Raw genomic sequence first — 24,302 nt, 5'->3', positions numbered from 1 at the left:
GTAGTTAGGCCACTGTCTCAGGTCAGTGTGAGGAACAGCACCCACCTTGGGATATCTGACTGTCACAGGGCTTCATCACGGTCTCTTTCTACAAAGCTGGATAGGGGAATAGAAGGCTCAGGCTGGCAGAATCTTATTTGGGGCTAATGAGTCTTAGAAATATAAGGGACCAGAGACACCCCCCCGCCAGTGTATTTCTTTACCTCATTTTAGAAATGAACAAAACTAAGACTTTAGACCACAACTGGCCAGCAGCACGGATGGAGACAGAACCAGGTCTCTTTGTCTGGTAGAGCATGAGGACTTTGGCTGAGAGAGCTGAATGGTGTATCATGAGCACCCCCTCGCACAGCCCCCCACCATTAGAAGCCAGGAATGTGAAGCTGCCTAAGTGGGAAGAGAGGCAGGGAAGACAGGCTGTCAGTTATCTGAGGGGAGGGGTTTGGGAGCCCAGGAACCAACAGGGGCTACTAAGGCTAAGATTAAAGATTCTTCAGGCTGGAGAATTTTCAGTGCTCAGTAAGCTCAGACTGCCTTAACAAAATTCCATAGACCACATAGCTTAATAGAAATTTATTTTCTCAGTTCTGGAGACTGGAAATTCAAGATCAAGGTGCTAGGTGGTTAGAGTTTTGGTGAGGCTTTGTCTCTGTGTCCTCATAGCTTTTCCTTGTTGAGTTTTTATGCTGTTGGGTAGATGGGTATCATATAAAGCCACTCGTCCTGTGCATCAGGGCACCACCCATATGATCTCATTTAGCTTTAATTACCACTTAAAAGCCACCTCCAAACCCACCAGTCACCTTATGGGTTACAGCTTTAACTTGTGAATTCTTGGGGCCTGGGCTGCTTGCTGTCTAGTACTCCTTATATTTTGGTTCTTTGACTAAGCTCTTGGGTCCTGGAGACTGTTTTTATGAGAAGAAAGCTTGTTGTCTGTGCACTCTCTTCTCTGCAGTCAGATTGTAATTTGGCACCATTGTTAATTATGCAAGGGAACAGATTATTTTCTCTTTGCATCTCAGTTTCTGGTAATTCTGTGCAGTTTGGAGTTAGTCCTCTAGTTTTGTTATTGTCACATATGTGCTTATAAGCTATAGTGTTCAGCAGGGAGGGCCAAACGGCAGACTCATGACCTTTTATTTTTGTTTTTGTTTTTGTCTTGGTGCTGGCTTTTTGCATGTTAAATTCATACTCTGTCATGGAGCTATACTTCCAGCCTGCAGTGTTTTCTTTCTGTCTGTCTCTTTCAAGACAGGGTTTCACTATGCAGTTCAGGCTGGCCTTGAGTTTATTGTGTAGCCCAGGCTGGCCTCAAACACACAGTGATCCTCCTGCCTCAGCCTCCCAAGTGCTAGAATTACAGGCATCTACCACCATGTCCAGCTTGTTTTTGTTGTTTAGCATATATGTAACATAAAATTTCCCACTTTAACATTTAGAAATGTGCAGTTCTCTGGCATTAAGTACATTCACATTGTACTGATCAATTTTTACTCTTAAAGCAAAACAGTACATATATTTGATTCCTGCCATTAATGTTAGCTGTTTGACCTCTGGTAGCCTGTGTTCTCAACTGTAAAATGGGAACATAATAGTAATAAGGCCTCTGGAGTCAAACTATTATTTATTTATTTATTTGAGACAGGGTCACCTTGTGTGTTTCAGACAGGCTTTGAACTCACAGTGATCCTGATCCTCTGTCCTCCTGCCTCAGGGTGTGCCCTCCCCCCAATTTTAACTCTGCAGAAAGAGTATTCATGTACTTACATATATGACAGTGCAAAAGGGCAGGGTGGAGCAGGTCTCTTTCTGGCCATTGACTTCATTTATACTGACTGATTTTTTTTTATGAGTGTGGCCAGAACTACAGCAGTCACTGTGGTTTACAGTTCTGGTTCCTGGAGGGAAAAGTCCCTCCATCACCCCAACTCCCACGTTTGTTCACCCACTGTAGAAAAAAAAAAAAAATCACCCCAGGAGATTCTGATTGGCTGCTGGGGTCAAGTGCTCATGACTAGCCAACCATTCACTCTCTTCCTGAAGGCTGTGTGCTGTGGCTCAGCTATAATCACAGTCCTGCCCCACCCTATCACCATGGAGGCCTGCTGTGTTTGCACAGCCCTAGGCTTGACAGGATTGCTTCTTAGGAAAACAACTGTCCCATCATTTCTCCTCCTATCTGGTAGAGCCTGCTGCTCTGCTCAGTATTTCCTGCTTGTGGAGAAGGCAGAGCTGGCTTCCAGTGTTAGGCACCCCCCTCACCCCCACCCATACCCCTTTACTCTTTCTGAGAGTTTGTCCAGCTAACAGTCACTGAGCACCTCCTGTATACCACTGGTACACAGAGCAATAGGACACTGTCTCTGCTAGTTATATTGTATGGAGTGTAAAAAGGAAATAAACAGATTTCTAGGACTTTGAAGTTTTATGCCCTATCTTTTCTTGGCTGAGGCAAGGCTTCTGTTTCCTAGAGGAGAACCAGCTCGCCCGTCTCCTCTTCCCTTTATTTCCTTGCTGACATTTGTGCAGGGAGCATGGTTTGGCTGTGTAGCCCCACATTGTGTCTTTGATACAAAGGAAGAATAGGCTGGTTTGGCTTCCCCTTTGCTTCTGCTGACAGTTAGTCCTCTTTCCTAACAACCCCACCCCATAAACTGCCCCAGCTTCCGGATCTATGTTGTCATCGCAGTTGCCAGGGCACAGTTGTGCTTGCTCAGGCAGAAGGGGCTCTTGTTGACATACATTCAGCTGGAAGCAGAGGAAAAAAAGCCAGTTGGAAAAGGAACAGTACATCAGTCTGGGAACAGAGACCTAGGCAGGCTGTTTCCCCTCTGTCCCAGCCAAGAGCCTGTCTCTAGTCACCTAAGCTGAGAGCAGCCAGCTTGGGAACTGGAGGACTGGGGGAGGGGCTCAGTTAAAACCTTTTTCCCACTGGGAAGGACCAGACCAGTGCCAGGCCTGGTGAGGGTGTTCTTGGTTTGCTGCTTTAAATATAGCTGCCTTTCCATGTCTAAGGAGGGAAAGAAATTGGCTGTTAGGGTTAGTTTGTTCTTTTTTAGATAGTTTTGTAAATTGTGCATAATTTTAACGGTGCCTTCTCCGCCCTATCCACTCTGTGCCTTTGCCTCAGATGACCAGTTGCAAGGCACCTGAGAGCATCTGCAGTACAAGTATGCCTGTCTGTTCTCTACTCTAGACACACGCATGCATGAACAGTAACTGTGAGGCAATCTGTGAATCCAGTGCTCTGAAAAGATCTGTAAGAAATGATTTAGATTTGACTTACATGACAGAAGTCCCTGAACTTAATCTTACAGATTTCAGAATTTAGTTTAAATTCAAATTTCAGGTGCTAATTTGAATTTTAGAGCCCACAGCCTAAGCTCACAAATCTAGAGAATGATTTCTTCTTGCTGGCATGTCTACTCTTTTTTGAATCACTAGTCCTTCTAAAAAACAGCATCTCCACTGTATGGCTGTCCCAGCCAGGAGCCTGGAAGTCAGTCCAGACTCCCTTACCTTTGCTTCCCTTGCATAATCAAGCAGGCAGTACAGGCGCATGGAGTCTTCCTGCTTAAGAGTTTCCCAAGTTCTGACCTCACTGGCCAGGCTCTTGGCTGTGGCCTCAGTTCAGGTCTTTAAAATCCAAACCCTGCAGATTATTGCAGCGGTTGCCAATTCTTTTTCCCCACAGCAGCCAAAGGATCTTGCTGAAATGTAAATCTGATCACGTTCCTGTCCTCTTTTGAATCTTTCAATAGCTTCCCACCAACCAGTGGGACAAAATCCAGCAGCTTGTTAACAAGGCATACCAGTCTTTTCTTGAGTTTCTGTCTGAGGCTTTTTACTTTTTTCCTTTTCATACTTCCTGCTTGAGATATGGACCTCCAGGCCTTTTCTTACTATCCTCTAACCTGGATGACAACACCAAAGCTATGCTCTGTCCTCCGCACTGGCATAATGCACTGCGCTTAGTCTTGTTTACACATTCCATTGCCCAACTCTGCCAGTTGGGCACCATAACAGAGGTTCGTGAGCAAGATGCAGTTTCTGTGTACAAGCTTATACTTGCTAGACCTTCCTGATAAATTGACTCTTTTATCATAGTAAAATGACTTCTAATACTTATTTAGTTGTTGCAGTACTGGGGATTGAGTTGCTTTTGCACTGAGTCACATCCCCAGCTATTCACGCACTTTTCATTTTCATTTGGAGGTTTTTTGGTTTTTTCTTGGTATTGGGAATCGAACTCAGGGCCTCACATCATTTGTTGTTTTTTGAGTCTTTGATGATGGCCATTCTTACTGGAGTAAGATTGAATCTCAGTGTTGTTTTGATTTTTATTTCTGTAATGGCCAAAGATGCTGAATATTTTTTCATATCCTTACAGCCACTCTAACTTTCCTTTGATTAGTGTATCTATGGCGTGTATTTGAAGTATGTTTCTTTTTTTGTTAGTTTGAAGTTTTGTTTTGTTGCATTTTGATTTTTGAGACGGGGTCTTGGCTGGCCTTGAACTCACTGTGTAGCCCTGCCTGATCTCAAACCCATGTGATCCTCTTGCCTCAGCCTCCGAGTTCTGGGATTATAAGGATGTGTCATCATGCCTGGTTTGAATTGTGATTCTTATAGATAATAGTTGATTTTTTTCTTTTCCTCTTTCTTTTTCTGTCTGTCTTTCTTTCAGGCAGCATCTCACTGTACAGCCCAGACTGACCTTAAATTCCAAGTGATTCTCCTTAGTCTTTTGAGTGCTGGGATTGTAGGTGTGTGCCATCATACCTGGCTCTTTATAGAAAATACATGAAGTCTTTTTAAAAAACTCAGCCTTTTCTATAATCTCAGCTCTTGGGAGGGTGAGGCAGGAGGATCATTCCAAGTTTGAAACCAGTCCACTTTCTTTTACCCTCTAGTTGTCTCATCTGTTTATACTTTTTCTGCCCTCTTTTGGGTAGAGGGGAATGTGTGTGCATGTGTGTGTTTATGATTGTATACTCCTTTTTCTTTTTGTTGTATGAGATTGAACCTAGGATATCATGCAGGGTACATAAGAACTCTGCGACTGAGTTAAACCCCAGCCCATAATATACATCTGTAGCCCTTGGAGCATAAGACTAATTTTGTTATAAGGCACATAAATGTGGGTCTAACAGAATATTAGGATATTTCTATTAATGAATTATTAATTTATGAGTATTGTATTAAACAGGAAAAAATTCACAAAAATTCACTTCAGCTGGTGAGGTGTCATTCTTTTTTTTTTTTTTTTTTTTTTGTCTTTTTCATTTTTATCGGTACCGGGGATGGAACTCACGACCGCCTGCTTACAAGGCAGGTGCTTATGCCGCTGAGCTAAATCCCCAGCCCCAAGGTGTCATTCTTTTTCTTTTTTGTCTTTTTCCTTTTTATCAGTACTAGGGATCGAACTCTTGACTGCCTGCTTGCAAGGCAGGCGCTTATGCCGCTGAGCTAAATCCCCAGCCCAAAAGCATCAAATTTTCAACATTGACTAGTTTCTGGTGTACAGAGTCTAAAAAAGGACATCAGAAATAAATTCCCATGTGAACTACAATGAAAACACCATTAGCACTCTACAAAAACAAATCATCTTTACTTCAGTTATCACACGTAAGGCAGTCTGCATACACGACAACAGCGTGTTCCTCATACATGCATTGTGTACACTGACAGCACATGTATGTTGCTTTCTTGGTTTTTGTGGGGCATACTTGACATCTCAGGGGTCTTGCTGTTTTGTCAGGAGCTTATTATTATATAGTGTATAGTTAATATGAATATAAAATACCCATAAAATGTTATTAAATTCTTACTATATATTGCTCACATAGAATAGACATCAACATTTTCACATCAGCTATGTACTTGCTTACAAAACCTAAGATAAATAAGACGCTGTGTGAGCTACAATGAAAATACCAGTAGAACTCCACCAAAAGATAAGCATTGCTTCAACTGTCACACCAGGGCAGTCTTCACAAATGACAACTACATGTTCCATGTACACGTGTTGCTTACGCTGACAGCACCTGTGCTTAGCTTTTCTTCTCTGTGTGACAGTCTTGTCACCTCTCTTCCTGTTTTGTCAGGAGCTTCCTCTACTATATTGTACAGCATACACTTAGCAGAGAATAAGAGGTCAATAAAATACAATATCAAATATGTAATGAGTGCTTAGAATAGACATCAGCATTTTCGCATCAGTTGTTTACTTGCTTGCAAGACCTCAAAGATTACATTAAAAATAAAAGCCGATGTGAACTACAGTGTAAACATGAACAAAGTCTACCACAGAAATAATCTATACTTCAACTGTCACATCAAAGGCAGTCTTCACACGTGACAGCTGAATGTTCCATGTACGAGTATTTCTTAAACTCCATTTTATGTACTTTCTTATAGGGCACAGTTGACATCTTTTTGGTTTTCCTGTTGTGGTAGTAGGTCTGTGGTGCTATGCCTGCCTGTACAGCTGTCAGCTCATCAGTGTACTCCACTGTTTTTTTACATAGTTCCCTGGGCAGAAGCATTTCATTTTTCCTCCGCTGTAAATGGTCTCTTAGGAGCTCTGGTCCCAGTTCGCTAGGAAAATTTCTTAGTGATAGTTTACACTTGTTATTTGCTTTGTTTGGTATCAAACTATGCTACACATTTAGAGCTGAGTAAAACACAACCATTGGCCAATGCTTTGTGTTTCAAGTGACATCACATATAATTACTGCATAACTCATCAACAAAATCTACTCCATGTTTGGTTTTGTTGTTGAAAGTTTCCATCTCAGGCTTCTGTTTCCAGGTTTCCTTGTGAGTATTTCCATCATGTTGAAATACTGAAATCAACAACAAATTGCTTTTCTTTGCCTTATATGAGGCCAATGTTGCATGTTTCTGAATTCAAAGATTGTACTGTACAATTCTGTATTTTGAAATTGCACCATTTCATTTAGAATTTCTGCTTTGTTTCTGTGTAGTTTCTGCACTGGTCAACTTGTGCTGTTGGTGAATGTAACTTCAATTGAGAACTGGTAAACAAATTGTCAAATGTCTCATTGCAGTTAATTTGGGAGATGAAAGCAATAAGTCTATTCGTAACACATCATTCGGTTTATTATTATTATATAAGTAAGGACCTGAGTTCCAGGATAAATGTCTAAATTGAAAGAATAATAAGTCTTTGCATCTACAAGGATGTCAGTTTTTATGCCATATTGTGACCCATTGCTTTTTCGTAAGTCTTACATTCTTGTGATCATGGTTAGAAATCTGCTAAGTACAGCAGACCTATGAATGCTTTCAGTTCAGCTGGTGAGGTGTCATAATAAATACATTTCTAAATATGGCTATTCATGTGTACAGAATGTTTTTGTGCATTTCAGCTTTTGTGTATTCACAGCATCTTGTAGCATTTTGTCTGTTACAATTCTCAACATTAAATGGCAGTGCTGGCATTCTGTCCAATACATTTCACTCTTGCCAAGAACTTCACTGTATTTTTGGACCCAGTTATAACATTGGATTGCGCCATTTGTTTATGTGGCCGTTTTGCAGCATTTTGTCTAGCCAAGTATGGACTCACATTGCTGTTTTCTTTGTCATCTGAATGGAGGAAGTCTGCATTTCTTGTGTCTATATCAGTGTACTCTCCTTTTTTGTTTGTTTGGGGATTGAACTAAGTACTTCATGCTTATTAGGCAGGCACTTATGCTACTGAACTAAATTCCCAGCCCTTGTGTCAGTATATTCTTGCTCCATTTGACTATCATAGGAACTTTGGTTCACATGAGCAATGTCAGAGTCATCATCATAGCCAGGTGTGGCTATGATCCCATCACTTGAGAGGCTGAGGCAGGAGGATCACTGTGAGTTTGAGGCCAGTCTAGGCTACACAGTTGAGTTAAAAGCCAGCCTGAACTACACAGTGAGACCCTGTCTCCAAAAAAAAAAGAAAATCATCATTATTTACCCACACCACTCTTCTTTTTGCCATAATAGATCATTATCATCCAGGCATGAGTAATCTGATACATTGCTTTTGATCCCCTTCAAAACTGCAAATGTGTCATTTTACTAAAAGAGCACATGAACTGTAGGGCTACTTCAACCAGAAAAATCAAAGGAAAACTTTTTTTTTAACAAATCTTGAGTGGTATGGGTCAGTTGGACCATCTGTGGTGCTCAAGTAAGCATATGCAAAACCAGTTCGGCAAGTAGAAAGGTAGGTCCAAATCCCATTTTGCCAACTTTGCACATGTATATAAGCCTTGCTGTTCATAGTATGAGTGAGTAAACACCAGATTGCTTCCTGTATCCCTCAGGGAAAAGTACCCAGATGCAGGCTACCGTAATGGTGAAGTACAGATTTGCAGTAGAAAAGTAAGGAAGTGGGTCCACTGTACTCAGGCTTATGCCCTGAGGATTGCAGCCTGCTTTCAAGAGTTAACTGACACTCTTGTGTGATACATGAACCTTACAAGGGTTTACTCACATTTGGCTTTTCCTGGCTTTTACTTGCCTTAAGTATAATAATTAGTATTGTTTTTGTTCAAAGAGGTTTAAATAATTAAAAGACCTTGTATGTTTACCTGTTATTTATCTGGTTTGTTATCTCATGCAGATCAGTACTTTGATCTGGTGTTATTCTCCTTCTGCTAGAAGGACTTCTTTTAAATATATTATCTGTGGGGAGAAATTCTTTAGTTTTTCGTGCCTGACAAAGTAATATTTTTAAAAGATTTTTAACTTTTTAAAGTTTATTTAAAAACTATTATCCAAGAGTCTTGCAGGCACCGTTTTGTGTGAGAAATCTCTGTAATTCTTATCTTTTTTATGAGTTGTTTCCTCTTGACTGCTTTTTCTCTTTATTTCTGGTGTAATCAATCTTGTTATGTATTCTGATGTAGTTTTCTTTGTTTCTTGTCTTCATCGTTCATTGAGTTTGAATCTGTATATTTACAATTCTTAATGAAGTTGGAAAAAATTTTAGCCATTTATTTATTTATGAATGTTTTGTACCGGGAATCAAACTCACAACCTTGTGCTTGTCAGTCAGGTGCTTTGCCACTGAGCTAAATCCCCTGCCCTATCATTTCTCGAAATATTTTTTTTACCTACTCCCAGAATTGTTTCTTTTTTGGGTAGATTCTACTGTTGTGCATTCAAGTATTCTAGTCTTTTCTTCTGCAGTATTAATCTGCTGTTAGTCTCACCTAATAATCTCTAGGAGCTCAATTTAAATCTTTTTAGAAAATATCTCTTGCCAGATGTGTTGGTACACACCTATAATCCTAGCACCTGGAAGGCTGGACAGGAGGATCACTACAAGTTTGAGCCCAGATTGGGCTACATGTTGAGTTAAGGCCAGTCTGTACTACATAGCAAGACCTTGTCTCAAACAGACAGACAGACACCCCTCAGTAACAAAAACAATAACAAAAAAACCCTTCTATCTACTACCTCAACTTTTTTTTTTGTTTTTACCAGAAATCAAACGCACAACCTTGTGCTTGCCAGGCAGACTCTGTACCACTGAGCTATATCCCTGGCCCCTACCATCTCAACTTTTCAAACATATGGTATAGTTACAACTTTGAGTGGCTTTACCCGTTATGATATCTATATTCCTGATTACTCAGCAATTTGTTGATTTTTTTAAAATTTGCATTATTTACTCATTTATGTATTTGTGTGTGCCTGGTAATTGTGTTTTGTTTTGTTTTGTTGTTTTGAGACAGGATCTCACTATGTTGTAGAGATGTGCCTTGAACTCACTGTAGCCAGGCTAGCCTCAAACTTGTGATCCTCCTGCCTCAGCCTCCCTAGTGCCGGGATCACAAGCGTGTGCCACCACACCTAGCTTTTTTTTCTTGAGACAGTGTCTTACTGTGTCGTTCATTCTGTCTTTAAACTTGTGGATCCCCCTGCCTCAGCCCCCAGGTAGTGCTTAGGATTACAGGTGTGTACCACCAGTGCCTGACATGCTTGAAATTTTTTGATTGGATATCAAATGCTATTTTACCTTGTTGAGTACTAGATACCTAATCAGACTTTTTACCTTTGCTTTGGGTAAAAATTGGTAACATTTTGTTCTTTTGAATCTTTTGTCCTTTTAAGATTGCTTAGTTAGGCCTAGAGCAGTGTTTATCTAGCTTTGGACTCTTTCTCTTCTATTGACACAAGACCTTGCTGAAGAACAGTGCATCCTGAAGCTTCCCAGTCTCTCTGAGCACCAGCACTCTAGCTCCTGCTGTTGTTCTCTCCCATCCTTTTGAGTAATTTGTGCTCTGGCTTTAAGTAGCTTCTTCAGCACACATGCAGGTCAGCATTCTGATTGCTTTACAGAAACCCTCTGAGGTTCTCGAGAGTCCTCTGCTGCTCTCCTGTGTGGTAAGCTGGTCGGTGACCGAAGTGCTTTTCTTTCTCCAGACACTGAATTCTGTTTTGTCAAACGAAGAAATCAGCTGGGCTCTGCCTGGGTTTTCCCTCCTTGGACCTTGCCTGAAACTCTCAAAGTAATAAACTGGGCTAGTGGTAGTAGGGTCCACCTTGTTTATTTTCTGTCTTGTAGGGGTCACTGTCTTTTTGCCTGATATTTAGTATCTTGAAAATCTTTTTTCATTTATCATGTGTAGGAGAGTAAATCCAGTCTCTACCACCCTATCTTAGCTAAAGATAGGGATTTTAATTTTTACTTTGCCAGTTGTTTATTTGCAAGTTTTTTTTTTTTTTGAGATAGGGTCTGGCTATATAGTCTAGGCTGGAACTCATGGAGTTCCTCCTGCTTCAGTCTCCCGTGTGCTGGAATTATAGGTGTGCACCACTATACCTGGCTTCACGAGTGTTACGATTCAGCAATCTCTCTAGGCCTCAAATCCCATCTGAAAACGGGGTAATAAAACTAATTCCTTATTGTGAAAATTAAATGAAAGAACACAATACAAAGTTCTAAATAGGTGTTATTTTAGGTAGTATTGTGAGGAAAGAATTCAGGACCAGCCATTAGGAATTGAGAAAGGAAAGGGAAAGATCTCGAAGAAGTAGTTATTGCTGGGTTTATGGTATACGCTTGTAACTCCAGATATTTGAGAGGCTGCAATAGAAGGATCATAAGACCAAAGCTAGTCTGGGCAATTTACTGAGATCCTGTCTCAAAGTAAAACTTAAAAAAGGTTGGGGATGTAGCTCAGTGGAAAAACACTTGCCAAGCATACACTAGGGCTGCAATTTGACCCTCAGTGCACGTGCGCACACACACACACACACACACACACACACAGAGAACCAAACAAAGCAAGACTGTAGGGGCAGGAGAGCCAGGCTGCAGTGTCTTCCAAGGCTGATAAGAGAGGACTTTCAGAGAGGAGGGTGGCAGTGCCAGAACTTCATAAGAGTGTCTGGGTTCACATTCTCTCTATAATTACCTCTTCTTCCTGAGTGACATTTGTGGCTCACATTGGTTCTGAGTGCTGACTTCCTTTGCCCAGCTGGAGCAGCTGAGTTCAGAGGCTAGCAGGAGTCTCTGATCTTTCTAATAGTTTGTGAAACCAGTTAAAATAGAGAGGCTGCTAATTTCATAGGACAGATGAACTTGGTTAGGTAACGTATTCGGGAGATGGAGCATGAAGATGTTATTTACATTTCAGGATCATACAAGGTCAACCAGAAACAGCCTTTTGTGTTTCTTTTAATCTAGTTGCTAGAAATCTGAGAACTACATGGGTTCATATAATACTAGACATGGAAGGAGTCCTAGAGAGAATATCTACCCTTGTACCCCATTACCTGTGTGGCAAGTGCTGTCCAGACACAAGTGTCTCCCAGAGTAGTGGGAGTGCTGTCCATTCAGGGCACCTGGCTTGGGTTCTTCCTTGCACATTATTCTAACTTTGTGAGTGTGTTGCAAGTTGTTGTTCCTGTGTGACTTCAGTTGCTTACCTGTAAATTGAGCATAACCTTTCTTAATTGCCTGAGGCTAGATAACTCCTACCAGTTTCCTCCAGTTCTAAGATTAATGCCAGGGACCATCAGGTATTGGGCTTGAGGTAAGTTGGACAGTGTCCCTTCCAAAGGGATGGCAGCTACTCAGCTGCAATTGGTTTTTGCCAGGTTGTTGTCAGATATGCTGCATTGACAAAAGAAGCCCAAAATTGAGCTGGGCGCGGTGGCTCACGCCTGTAATCCCAACACTTGGGAGGCTGAGGCAGGAGGATCCTTGTGAGTTGGAGACCAGCCTGGGACACAAAGTGAGCTCAAGGCCAGCCTGAACTGCATAGCGAGACCCTGTCTCAAAAAGACAAAAGAAAAAAAAAAAAAGCCCCAAATCTAGATTTCTTTTGTAGGAAATGTTTAACAAAATTTACCTGTTAAGGCATGTTTTAATTAAGACATATATGGGCGACATTGGTACTGAGTTTCACCTGTGAAAGCTGTTGAAATGAAATTCTGTAGACTGGTTGTGATATAGGAAAAGATGTTGGCCTTGGATTCCAGAGCATAGGCTGTCTGCCTGTGGCCCTCAAAACCAGGGGTAGTGACTTTCTTTGTTAGGATCCTAATTTCCCCTCAAGAGCCACTGCCTGGTGTGTTTGGGAAGCGAAGCACATCCTCTTGTGGGGGAGCAGCATAGCTCAGTGACTGTTGCTTAGCATGCGCAAGACCCCGAAGTGGTGGAGACAAAACCCACCTGCTCTTCCTCCCCAAGTGGAACCCCTGCTGCAGCAAAGCCAAGGAGAGTCATCATCTGCCCTTTTTGGAAATAGGAGGTGGAAGTCACATAGGCCTGACTGCTGCTGGCCATTCTCTCTTTCTTATGGCATGGGCCACTGCACTAGCCCACTCTGCAACCCTACTTGCTTACTCCAAGTTGCCACTTTCCTCCAGACGTAGACACAATGGAGATCTTAGTTTCACTGTCCATAATAAAAAGCCCTTGGGCCCTTTGGTTATAAAGTTCTAGGAATTTCAATGGGGGCTCACACAGAAAAAGTAAGCAAGCAAGAAAAGTTATCAAGTTTTTATCACATGTTCTTGGTTCTTCCAGAATATAGAATGGAAGTTATGTTAGGTCCTGGGATGTTATCTAGCAGCTATTATGGTACAAGAGGACAGAGGGTTGGGGTTGGTGTTGGGGTTGGGGTTGGGGTTGGGTGTGGAAACCACAGGTCTAATTTGGACATTCTGGAGCACCCCACCCTTCACCCTTTCTCAGTGCTGCTAGTGCTGCTAGGGGTAGAAAGATAGGTTTTGCCCTTTGAGGAGCTTGTGGCCTAGACAAGACACAGGTCAGGCATGAGAAGAAAAGACACTGACTCTTTGAAATCTGAAATCGAAAGTACAAACTCCACATCTGTGTAGAATCGTTAGCCAAAGTGTAGAGAGATGATAAGTGGTGGTCTTGGATCACATGCTTTTAACCAGTTCGAAATCTATTAAAGACAAATTTTGTCTAGTCAGAGACTTGTGCTGCCTACCTTTATGGTTGTAGAGTTTGTGGGCAGACTGAGCAGCCCCGGCTTGCAGAGTCGGGAGCAGGGAAGACAGAGAAGGCTTTCAGTGCCAGGCTCAGGCAGAAGCAGCTGCCTGCTCGGATAGGACAGATATTCCTCCGTAAGAAGGAATGTGCTGTCTACAGATAGGTGGCCTGGGTTTGTTGCTGGTCTTGTCTCTGTCTGACTGTGTGGCTTGGAGCCTCAGTATCCTGATTGGTCAAGCAGAACAGTACTGGTGCCTACCTCTGGCTCCCTCCGGCCAGATACCAGTCATGGTGCTGGCACCCAAAGACACCCCTTATAAATATTAGCTGCTGATATACAGTTGTTCTCTTTTACCTCAGTTGTGTCTTTTTGCAGTTTCAATTCCAGTGAATTATTTGTGATCTGAATATATTAAATGGAAAATCCCAGATATAAGCTTTTCATAAGTTTTAAGAAACTTTTGCTATAGTATATTGTTATAAGTGCTGTATTATTTTTGCTAATCTTTTACTATCCCTAATTTATAAATTGAGCTTTATCATAGGCATGCATATATAGAAAAAAAACTATAGTCTTTATTGAATTGGGCAGCATCAGGTTCAAGCATCCACTGGGGCCTTGGGACTTACATACCCACAGATAAAGGGAGACTGCTGTATTTTTTCCCCCACTCTCCCATAGCTGTATACAATTTCAGACACACTGGGCTAGGAGATGGGATGGGGCAGGGATGGAAAGACAGATTCCCAGAGAGCACATTGGACACACGCAGGAAAGGAAGCTGGTGGGATAGAGAAAGTCCTGGTGGTCAAGTGGAGTGTTGTCACACAGATTTTCTTACCTGTCCTTGGGTTGTGAGATGCCCTATTTTCCACTTGATGAAACATATTTGGAGAGAAGTAACTTACTGGTGTCAGGCATCAGAGCAATGATTCTGGCTCTGTTTTTTGCAGACCTAAAGCTCTTTTTCTCAGTCCCCAGTGCTGATAGGGTTTAGGCAAGAGAATAGGGTGACAAAGCTGTCATATAGGATCAAAGTGGTTTTAAATTCATTGTTCCCCAGCTGTGTTTCAGTGTTAGGTGTGTGTGTGTGTTGTTGGGGTTTTGTATTCTCCTGCCTCCCCTGGTGGGAAGTGCATGGTGGTGGCAGCGGTGTGGATGTTCTTTTCCCACTAAGAGAGGCACTGAGAAGTCCTTCAGTTATAAGCGCCCAGTGACAACGTTTCTGGAGCACTTGGTGCACATCACTATGTGTCTTATTCTTATCCTCACAATAATCCTGTGAAGTAGATGTTGTACAAGGATTAGTGACAGTATGTAATCTGCTTGAGGGACTTGACAGTGAAACTGAAATTTGAAGCTGGACAACTTGGACAAATGTTCTATCCCTGAGCCCCATGCTAGGCCCAGAACATACATTGTACATGCTGTTTAGATGATTTTGCAGCAGTGTGGTCTCTGTTAGAGTGTTCATGGTGGAACTTAACTGGGAGTGATGGCACATACCTGTGCTCCCAGCATTCTGGGAGGCTAAGACAGGAGGACTGCAAATAAAGGGCTTTAAAAAAGAACTGGGGATAAGGCTTGGTGCAAAGTTCAGTCCTGAGTACTGAAAAAAAAGTTGGAACTTCCTTTGTCTTTGGCCTTGTTTAAGTTAAGAGGCCTCTTTTTTTCTCTCTACAATTTTCCCTTACAGCAAGTTCTGTACTCCCTGTGTATTTGCTGATGAAGTCAGCAAGGTTTCAGATTCTGATTTCCTGGTCACATACAAGTACTTATTTTACCATCTCTAAATGAAGCACATTAGCTCTAGGCCATGGAGAGCAAATTAGGGGAACAGGGAGATACATCACAGTGAAGGAGCTTTGCTCTGAAAAACGTGTCTGTGCCTCTGGCGAGAATAAATACAGCAGTGTCAGGGACAGCATGCCAAGACTGTGGCAGGGTGAGGCCCTGTCCTGTAGGTGAGCTCAGGGCACTGTCTTTGTGGCAGTGGACACAAAATATCCTCTGTCTGGGCTTCAAAGGCATTTTGGTTTCTTAGATTTTTCTGTAAGCCTTATAGGTCCACCCTATTCCTGCCATGTCATACAGGGTAGAGAGAGCTCTACTCTGTTGCTTCTGGAACCACAGGCAGAGTCAACAGCATCCTTCTGAGGAAAATACCCTCAGCCCAGGCCAACACTTGTTTTCCATTCTTTTTCTTTTAGCTAGGGACTTAGGAGAGCAAATCTAATAGCTTTCCAGTTCTTCCACATGTCAGCATGAACTTTCAAATAGATTTGCAAAGGGGGCAGAGTTTGGTGATGGGACAAAAGAATATTAGGAAGACTTTTCTTTATGGCAGGGGGAGCTACTACTTTATTTCCAGTAAATTAGTTTGCAAACAACAGATTGAGGTGGCTACAACAGCCTTGGGGTGGATGCATCCTGATTTCTAGTCATGGTTCTTTCTCTGATTTGCTGCAGGGTCTAGACAGGCTATGTCATCTTTAGAAACCCTTTTTGGGAGAGTTTGGGGGCCATGGTCTCACTAACTAGGGCCAGGCTCACTTTAAACTTGCTATGATCCTCCTGCCTCAGAAAAACCAGGCATGTGCCACCATGTGCTGTTTAAATGGGACTCTCATTTCTCTTTTACCTAATGATTGGGTTTGGACTTCAGTACCTGCAAGAGTCCTTGCCCTTAATGTTAATTCTAACTCTTACTGGATAGGGATCTCTGATGTGTAGTACAGCGCTGGCTGCTCATAACAGTACCAACAGGAATGGGTTTCTTCAACATTGGTTAACTTTGTGGTTTTGATGTTTTGCTCACATACTTACAGAGGGTAACAGGTGAACCCCCCTCCACACACATACCTCTGGTTGAAGGCTCCCTGAACATACAAAGTTGATTCACAGGCAGAATGAACCAGGAACTTCCGAGCAATGCCACGAGGCAAGGAAAGCAGGGTTCCCTCAGACTCCTTTGTTACGCTGCTTGCCAGAGGCCCTGCTGCGTGCACCTGGGCTGCTGAGGTTCTTAGAATTCTCACTTACGCTGGGTCCCATGTTGGGTTTATAAGTGTTCTCTGGAGTGTGTTTGTGTCTACTGTGTTGTTCATGCGGAGAGCAGAAAGGAGCCTGCACACTTCTTCCCTCCTGGCCCAGCACTTTCTGCCATATGACTTAATGTGTAGAATTTTCTTCAAAGGACTGAAGACTTCATTATCCATTTGGTGAGAGCAGATTACCTGGGGCCCCCTTCCCTCCATACCTGGTTTCTGTGCTAGTAGGGAGTGTGTGGTCCTGACTGCTTAGTATCTGTTGGGATGCTCTGTCCCCCCCCCCCCCCAAGTATACTGAATATTGCAGGGCAGCAGACTTGACTTTCTCCTTGGACTCTCAAGGAGAAGTCAAGTTGGTCTTATCCTGGGAGAAAGGAATGGTGTGTCCAGCTGTATTGAACTGATTTGTTCTCTGAAAACAGTTTCGTTGCTAACAGATGCCTTGCAGTAGGTGTTTCTGGTCTTGGGTGCAGGCCTTCTGACTGATCCCTGCTTCTGTGAGGATTATCTCTTCTGTGTCTTCCCCTAAATAGCTGCTGGGAGGGTCTAATGAAGCAACTGTCTGGAGACCAATGTTTATTTCAACATGGTTGAAGTTGTTTTTGCCTCAGCTTTCAGAGCCAATAAAGCTGGTTATTAGATTCTGTAATTGCTGCTGTAATTACTCTCTTGGAACCAGCAAAGGCATAATTAAATATGGAGATTCCAAGTTCTATTTTTTTCCATCTAAAAGCAACCTCTTATGCTTCTATGGGCCTGGGTGAGATTTCAATTACAAAAATCTTATGTTTACAAATGACACTGGGAATTCTTTGGCAGAAGAGAGATTTCTTTGGATGCTTTTTCTTTGAATATTTGGTTAGATGAACAGCTCCTCATTAACTCAGTAATTTTTTTTTTTAACCCAACCTTCAGGAATTTGGAAAGGTTAGGTGAGGATGTGTAGGGAGCATGTACACGACTTAGTCCTGGCTGAAAGTGAGGGTGGTCAGTCCAGGTCTTGAGGTAGACTAGTTTAGTCCTTCTAACCTTCTAATCAAGGAAGATAGCCACCGGGGGTGGCACATGCCTGTACTCAGCACCGGGGAGCCTGAGGCAGGAGGATCCTGCAAGTTTGAAGTCAGCCTGGGCTGCATAGTGAGTTCAGGACCAATCTCCTGAACTACATCCGTGAGACTCTGCCTCTTTAAAAAAAAAAGGGGGGGGGGGACAAATTAAGTGTCTTCAAATTCTAATTTCATTTTTCAGACGTTTTGCAAGTTCTCTTTAGCTTGCTTGATCCTGTAACTGGGGGACTATATCCTTGTTGGTTTAGTTGCTGCTTTTGGAGGAACTGTGGGTGATCATGTTGAGGCAAAGTCATTTTCACCTTGGCAAGTGGTTCCCAGGATAGAATCCTAGGTTGAGAGAGCATGAGTAAAAGGATTATGTTATCTATCCATGTGGCTTACAGAGAGGCCACAGCTCAGTGTCCAAGGCAGTTGTAGGACTGGTGTAGCTTCGGCTCCAGTGCCGGCTCTGGCTGCATCTTCTCAACATGAGAGCACGTGTACACATGTGCACAGGTACATGGGTGCATGTGTGCATCTGGGAAGCACTGCTGGACTGCAACACATTCTTTCTGCCTGAGTCTGCTGAGCCACCTTTCTAGCTTTGATGCCCCATTAAGGTGTGTGCTAAAAATAATCTTTTTTTTTTTTTTTTGGTACTGGGAATTGAACTCATGACCTTTTGTTTGCCAGTCATGTACTGTGCTGCTGAGCTATATCTCCAGCCTAAAAATAATTTCTAGTATATGAAGAGCGGCACTGAAGCAGTAAAAAGAAGGCAGCTTAGATTTGGAGTAGGGGAATGTGGCCCAGCTTTGCCACAAATTCATCTTGTTCACCTTGCTTGTCTTGAGTAGACTTCAAAACAAAATGATCATCATGTGGTGGTGCATGCCTGTTATTCCAGTGCTCTGAGAGGCTGAGACAAAATCACTAGTTTAAGCCCAGCCTGTGCAACTTAGCTTAGGCCCTGTCTCACTGAAAGATATGATTGGAGTTGTGTATTTTCCATGATATAGAATGTGGTAATAGCCATCTTTAGGTATGGGGCTTTTGTTTTTTGGAGCCAGGGTCTCACTGTGTAGTTCAGACTGACCTTGAGCTCACTGTGTAATCCAAGGCAGATCTTGAATGCACTGTGATCCTCCTACCTCAGCCTCCCAAGTACAGAGCACTACTGTGTGTGTTGAGTAAATTTCCAGAGAGAAATCAGTGGCTAACAGGGCAGGAGCATAATTATTTTGTTACTGTGTGTTGCCATATTACTTTTCAGAAGCATTATTATAGTTTATAGATTTGTTGGCTTTGTGTATCATGGTGTATCATAGCATACCCAAGCCAATTTTGTATTTGGTATACTTCTTTATTACTTTTGTAATTTACTTGGCGTTTTCCTCTGTTTTATTTTTTTAATTCATGGTAACCCTCCTGCCTCAGCCTCCCGAGTGCTGCGATTATTAGCATGCCCCACAATGCCTAATTCCTTCTACTTTATAATACTTAGAGCTGCCAGAGACTTTTGGGTGTCTATTTTGTTAAATGTGCATTGTCTCACTCCCCATAAGAAGACTAGCTGAGATCCTAAGCTGGCTCACCTACATTAGCCAGAGTGGCCTCAGGATTCATTCTTGCTCTGAATACCTGGCATGTGTGGATTTGGGTGTGCGTGGCTACCAGGGATTATGTACTGTGCTGTGGGCTCATCTCCTGGCTGCACATTGAGGTGTGTGAATTTTCTTAAAAAGCTGAATGTGGTCCTTGTAGAAGAACTTACCCCTCTTAAAGGGAAGCAGCAACTGATAGGCAAGGCTCAGTGATTGCATGGACAGCATCCTGTGTCTGGGCTCTGAAATCCTATTTTCTCCCCTGTGCAGCGGCCCTTCAGGCACTGAAGCGCAAGAAAAGGTATGAGAAGCAGCTGGCACAGATTGATGGCACACTGTCCACCATCGAGTTCCAGCGGGAGGCCCTGGAGAACGCCAACACCAACACCGAGGTGCTCAAGAACATGGGCTACGCCGCTAAGGCCATGAAGGCCGCACACGACAACATGTAGGTGTCCCTGCGGGTCGGGGAGGAGACCCAGGGGCAGGGCAGTGCTGGCCCTGTAAGGTCTGTCACTCAGGCTCGGCCCTGGGTGAGCCCCTGACTAATCATTCAAGTACCTGAGCTTAATCTGCCTGTCTTTTTGGAGTGTGTACTCCATTGCCTTTGGAAACAGATCTCATGGAATGAAAAAAATGCCCAAGTGATTCTGGGTTATTGTGATCAGTACAATTTCGGTCTGGAAACTTTCGTGGTCCTCATACCCAGGCCTCTGATTACCAGGCTGGAGAAAAGCCTGTGACCCAGAGAGGCACACTGACTCACCCTAGGTTAAGTGGCTGTGGAGGGAACTGGGGTTAGAGTGAGTGGTCATGACTTTGCCATCTATGTCAAGCCCTTGCTATGTGTGAGGAATCTGAGGATCCCTCTGTTTTTTGTTTTTTACCTTTCTGATTTTTTAGTCTGCTTTTGATGGATTTTAAAAATCTATTTTTTGCCTCCTTCCTTGCTATCTTATGACTCTTATGTTGATAACATTCTTAGCCACAGTTGTCCTTCCTTCTCTGGTGGCTCTTTTCTCATGTGCAGTTATCTAAGAAATTAGGTAATCCAGCTTGTTAGAATTGCAGTGGAAGGCCAAGGTCAATAGGTCCCAAATAAGAGCCTCTCCCATGAACACAATTGTGCATTTGTTTTAGTTCTTAGACTTGGCAACCTATATTTTGAGATATTTGGAGCTCCTCTTGCTTCCTTTTAGGTAGAACAAGAGCTGGCAAAATGCAGCCTGTGAGCTTGCTGCCTATTTTTCTAAATAAGGTTTTATAGAAACATTGTCATGCCATTAATTTCTTATTGTCTAGCTACTTTTGTGCTACAAAGCAGAGTGAAGATTACTTCATTCTGTATAGAATACAAATTCTAAAATATTTACTATCAGGGCCTTTACCAAAAAAATGTATCACTTCCTCTCTGGAAATGGAGGTTGCAGGAAGAATGGCCTGCATGTATGTGAAGAATTGGGTGTTGGGGTTTGTTTTTATTTTTTGAGAAGGGTCTCACGATGTAGCCCAGGCTGCTCTTGAATTTGTGGTGACCTTCTGCCTCAGCTTCACGAATCCTGGGATTCTAGGCATGCACCACCATGCCCAGCTACGATTCTTTATTTTAAAGGGGGAGAGGAAAGCAATGGTGACAAGTACAGTAATTTCTCACAGTGGGGTTGTCACATATTGTAGGGGCTGTGCCTAGAAAGCAGGTTGGTGGAGTTACATTTCTACTCTTGCCTTACAGTCTCTCTTTACAGTGACTGATAAACTAATATGACAATCTGTTCATTTCAAGGGACATCAATAAAGTTGATGAGTTAATGCAGGATATTGCTGACCAGCAAGAACTTGCGGAGGAGATTTCCACAGCTATTTCCAAACCTGTAGGGTTTGGAGAAGAGTTTGATGAGGTAAGTGCTTTCATATGGATAACATAATCCTCATAGGCTGTTCCTTGATGTGTTCCTGATGATTCTGAGGCAGGGATGTGTGGTTGGAAATGACCCACTCTTTCCTCTCCAGACTTGGATGTAGACGGAACATGGCGGAGTGAGAGAACCCTTCAGCAGGCTTCAGAGTAGTTCTTGGTTTCAGTGAGATAAGCCTGCATCTCCCTATGGTGGGCCCTGGCTTCAGCATAGTCTGGAGAAGTTTACAGGATTTTCCTGTATAGCTCTGACATGAGGTAAAGGAAGAGCCCAGGAAGGGACATTTACATCTGATCTCTGAGGGTCCCTTCTGGACCTTGGCTACCTACAACTTGTTGCGTAGCAATTTGGGATCTTGAGTCTTTGGGGTTTTTAAAATCGAGTAGCAGCTCCTAGTGTAGGTACTTCATTATGCCTTAGTTTTGAGTCCCTGAGAGTCAGCCTGTTTCTGCTGAATGAAACCTTTATGCTCTCAGAACCCCACTGTAGAATGAGAAAGCAGCCTTCAGCTCTCACCCTTAGCTCCCAGCACCATGCTTTCATAGTTTCCGCCTGAAGTTGAATGGGCTCATGAGGTTTGATTCAGTTCAGCAGACATCGCCGACCATTCACTCAGGACATCCACTTAAGGTAAAGAAATAGTATTGAAAGACATAACCCTCCTCCTAAGGCACTCACAGCCTGGTCCAGGCACCCAGCATGTACAAACACCAGTGATCGCACTGCCACACCAGTGGAAGCGTGTCTGAGTCGGAGAGTATGACCCTAGGGTTCACTTCTGCTCTGACCTCCGAGGGGCCAGCATTCCCAGGAAGGGCTTTCATTCTGTTTCCTTTTACAGGATGAACTCATGGCGGAATTAGAAGCACTTGAACAGGAAGAGCTAGACAAGAATTTGCTGGAGATCAGTGGTCCTGAAACAGTTCCTCTACCAAATGTTCCATCAATAGCCCTGCCATCCAAACCCAGTAAGTAATCTTCATAGAGGCTACAGGGCACACCCTTGGTGCCCCATAAATGCCCTTGATCAGTTGACTTCAATTTGGATCTGTTTATCTTTGAGAACCAGATAGGATGTTTTGTGGTGATCATGATAACAGTCATCTGCCCTTTCTTAGTATCTCTTAGCAGGATTTTTTAATTTCAACATGGACAGATGATTCAGGGGTAGGAATAGGGGTAGTATTTTTCAGCATCTCTGGCCTCTCCCTGCTGGATGTCAGTAGTAATACTCTCCCTTCCGTTCCCCCACAGTTGTGACAACCCAAACCATTTCTAAATATTGCCAAATGTCCTCTGAAGGTAGGAGATGGAGATTCACACCCCCCCCCCCCAGTTAAGAGCCTATTCTAGCTTAGAGGCATTTTGTTTGTTTCCTATATCATTAAACAAGAGAAAGTTTGAGGCCTCATGAAAAAGCTTGAAAGTTTTAAGTCCAGGGCAGCCCACATCTGATCTGAGTCCTGTGCTGTGGGCCTGCAGTCTCAGAAGCAGTCCAGGGAGAAAGCAGTAGCTTTGGCTCTTGCAGAGACCTGGTTCCACAAAACCATCATTTCCCTCTCCCTGTTGCAACTTCCCCTCCGTCCCACAGTGTGTCACCCCTGGTAGACATAGAAGCTTCTAGAAAAGGAGAAACGGTCGATTTGGCATGGAGAGGGAACCCAGGGTACAGTGTATGACTGGGCCATGGTCCCCGTGCTTTCCTAAGTGTGGAGAGGAGGGCCCCCCATTAGTCAGCTGTCTGGAGCTGAGGGGTGTACAGAGGTGGGTTTGGGCATCCCATCCTGGAGCTGGGAAGCTACCAAGGGTGAGAGCTCGTGTGAGGGTCATGTCCTGTGCCCCACCTCGCCGCCCTTGGGTGCTCTGATGCTGAGGCCCCTGGGGTAGAACAACCCCTCCTGACCTGGCTGGCCCTGCTGGGGTGGAAGGTGAGCCAGCTATCCTGGAGCTTTGCCTGGCAGCTTCCAGGCCTGAGGAGAGGCTAGGTGGGTACAGGGCGGACTATCTGGACACCAAGGAGCACTACAGCAAACCCCCCAAATTGCCTTTTCTGTCTTCCCACAGCCAAGAAGAAGGAAGAGGAAGACGAAGACATGAAGGAGTTGGAGAACTGGGCTGGAACCATATAATTGGCCCAGAGTGGATGGGCCCAGACAGACTCTGATGGCCTGGCGGGCAGGCAGGCACATGCGTGTGCGGGCAGGCAGGACGGTGCAGGCAGGCGGCCGCCGGCGCTCGAATCTCCAAAGCAGTGGCTGCATCGCTGCTCAGCTCACATAGCATGGCCTGCGCCCAGAGGGGCGGGCGGGGGGAGGGGCGGGCGGGGGGAGGTGCCTGCTGTTTATAATGTTGAATTTCTGTAAAATAAACTGTATTTGCAAATCCAACATTGAGCTTCTGGACTACGCTAACGCCGCTGCTGAATCTTCAATGGAAAGGGTTGACCATTTGCAGTTGAAATGATCTGAAAATGTAGCTTCTATCCTACGTCAGTTGACCTGTCACACATCTCTGTAAGACTTGTATGGTACTGGCAGAAAGTCGTTTTTTAAAAGCCATAGGCTTTTCTTGTCTTAGCTGTAATAATGCTGGCTTTGGTTTCCTTAAGAGCTGTGTTTCTGTCTGTCACTGTGTACTGGCCCCTGTGTTTACCACTCGCCCTCTTCACTCCCGCTTCCCAGTCTTTTGGAGTTTGTGACACTTGATTTAAAATGAATGTGTTCTCTCGAGAGAAGTGAGATTGTTAGAGGTAAATTCCAGCTATACAGTTTTCTAACCTAGCTCTAAGGTACTTGTTGCTGTTTGTGATAACTGATAGATAACCCATTGGAAACGTGCATACATTTATATTCAGATGAAATTATGGTTTGCACTGTCTATTAAATATCTCGATTAATTTTCATACTTTGCTGTTGTGTTCAGTTGGTCTGTCATTTGCCTTGGGAGCTGAGCCTTTCCAGGGCTGCATGGGGTCCAGTGGCGTCTGTGGAAACATGGAAGACTCGAGCATGGCCCGAAGCAAGTTTGAACCAAGGAGCAGAGCCTATCTCACTAGAAATCCATTCTGGAGAGTGGGCTCTGGGGAAGCTTCAGGATTTGCCCTCCTCCTCTGCCAGTGTCTGTGGGCAGTGTCAGAGGAGCCTCTGCCTGTTGAAAACTGTGGTGTTCCCCACCACACAAGGCTGGGGAGATG

General features: G+C 43.6%; 1 protein-coding gene across 1 annotated transcript in view; it reads left to right on the top strand.

Moving 5' to 3' along the window:
- The window catches only part of Chmp4b (charged multivesicular body protein 4B), a 40,396-nt gene extending 16,383 nt beyond the window's left edge, over positions 1-24,013 (top strand). The window contains exons 2-5 of the mRNA XM_003467675.5: positions 19,464-19,641; positions 20,977-21,091; positions 21,951-22,077; positions 23,174-24,013. Of these exons, the coding sequence (XP_003467723.1) occupies positions 19,464-19,641; positions 20,977-21,091; positions 21,951-22,077; positions 23,174-23,238 (485 nt within the window). The 3' untranslated portion in view covers positions 23,239-24,013. The remainder of the gene's footprint in view (positions 1-19,463; positions 19,642-20,976; positions 21,092-21,950; positions 22,078-23,173) is intronic.
- The last annotated feature ends 289 nt before the right edge of the window (positions 24,014-24,302 follow it).

Source organism: Cavia porcellus, unplaced genomic scaffold (genome assembly GCF_034190915.1).
Source record: "Cavia porcellus strain 051 isolate PalLab524CR breed Dunkin Hartley unplaced genomic scaffold, mCavPor4.1 scaffold_5, whole genome shotgun sequence".
In the NCBI taxonomy this organism is placed as follows: Eukaryota; Metazoa; Chordata; class Mammalia; order Rodentia; family Caviidae; genus Cavia; species Cavia porcellus.
Note: the sequence above shows the minus strand (reverse complement) of the source record. Positions and strands in the feature narration are given on the sequence as shown.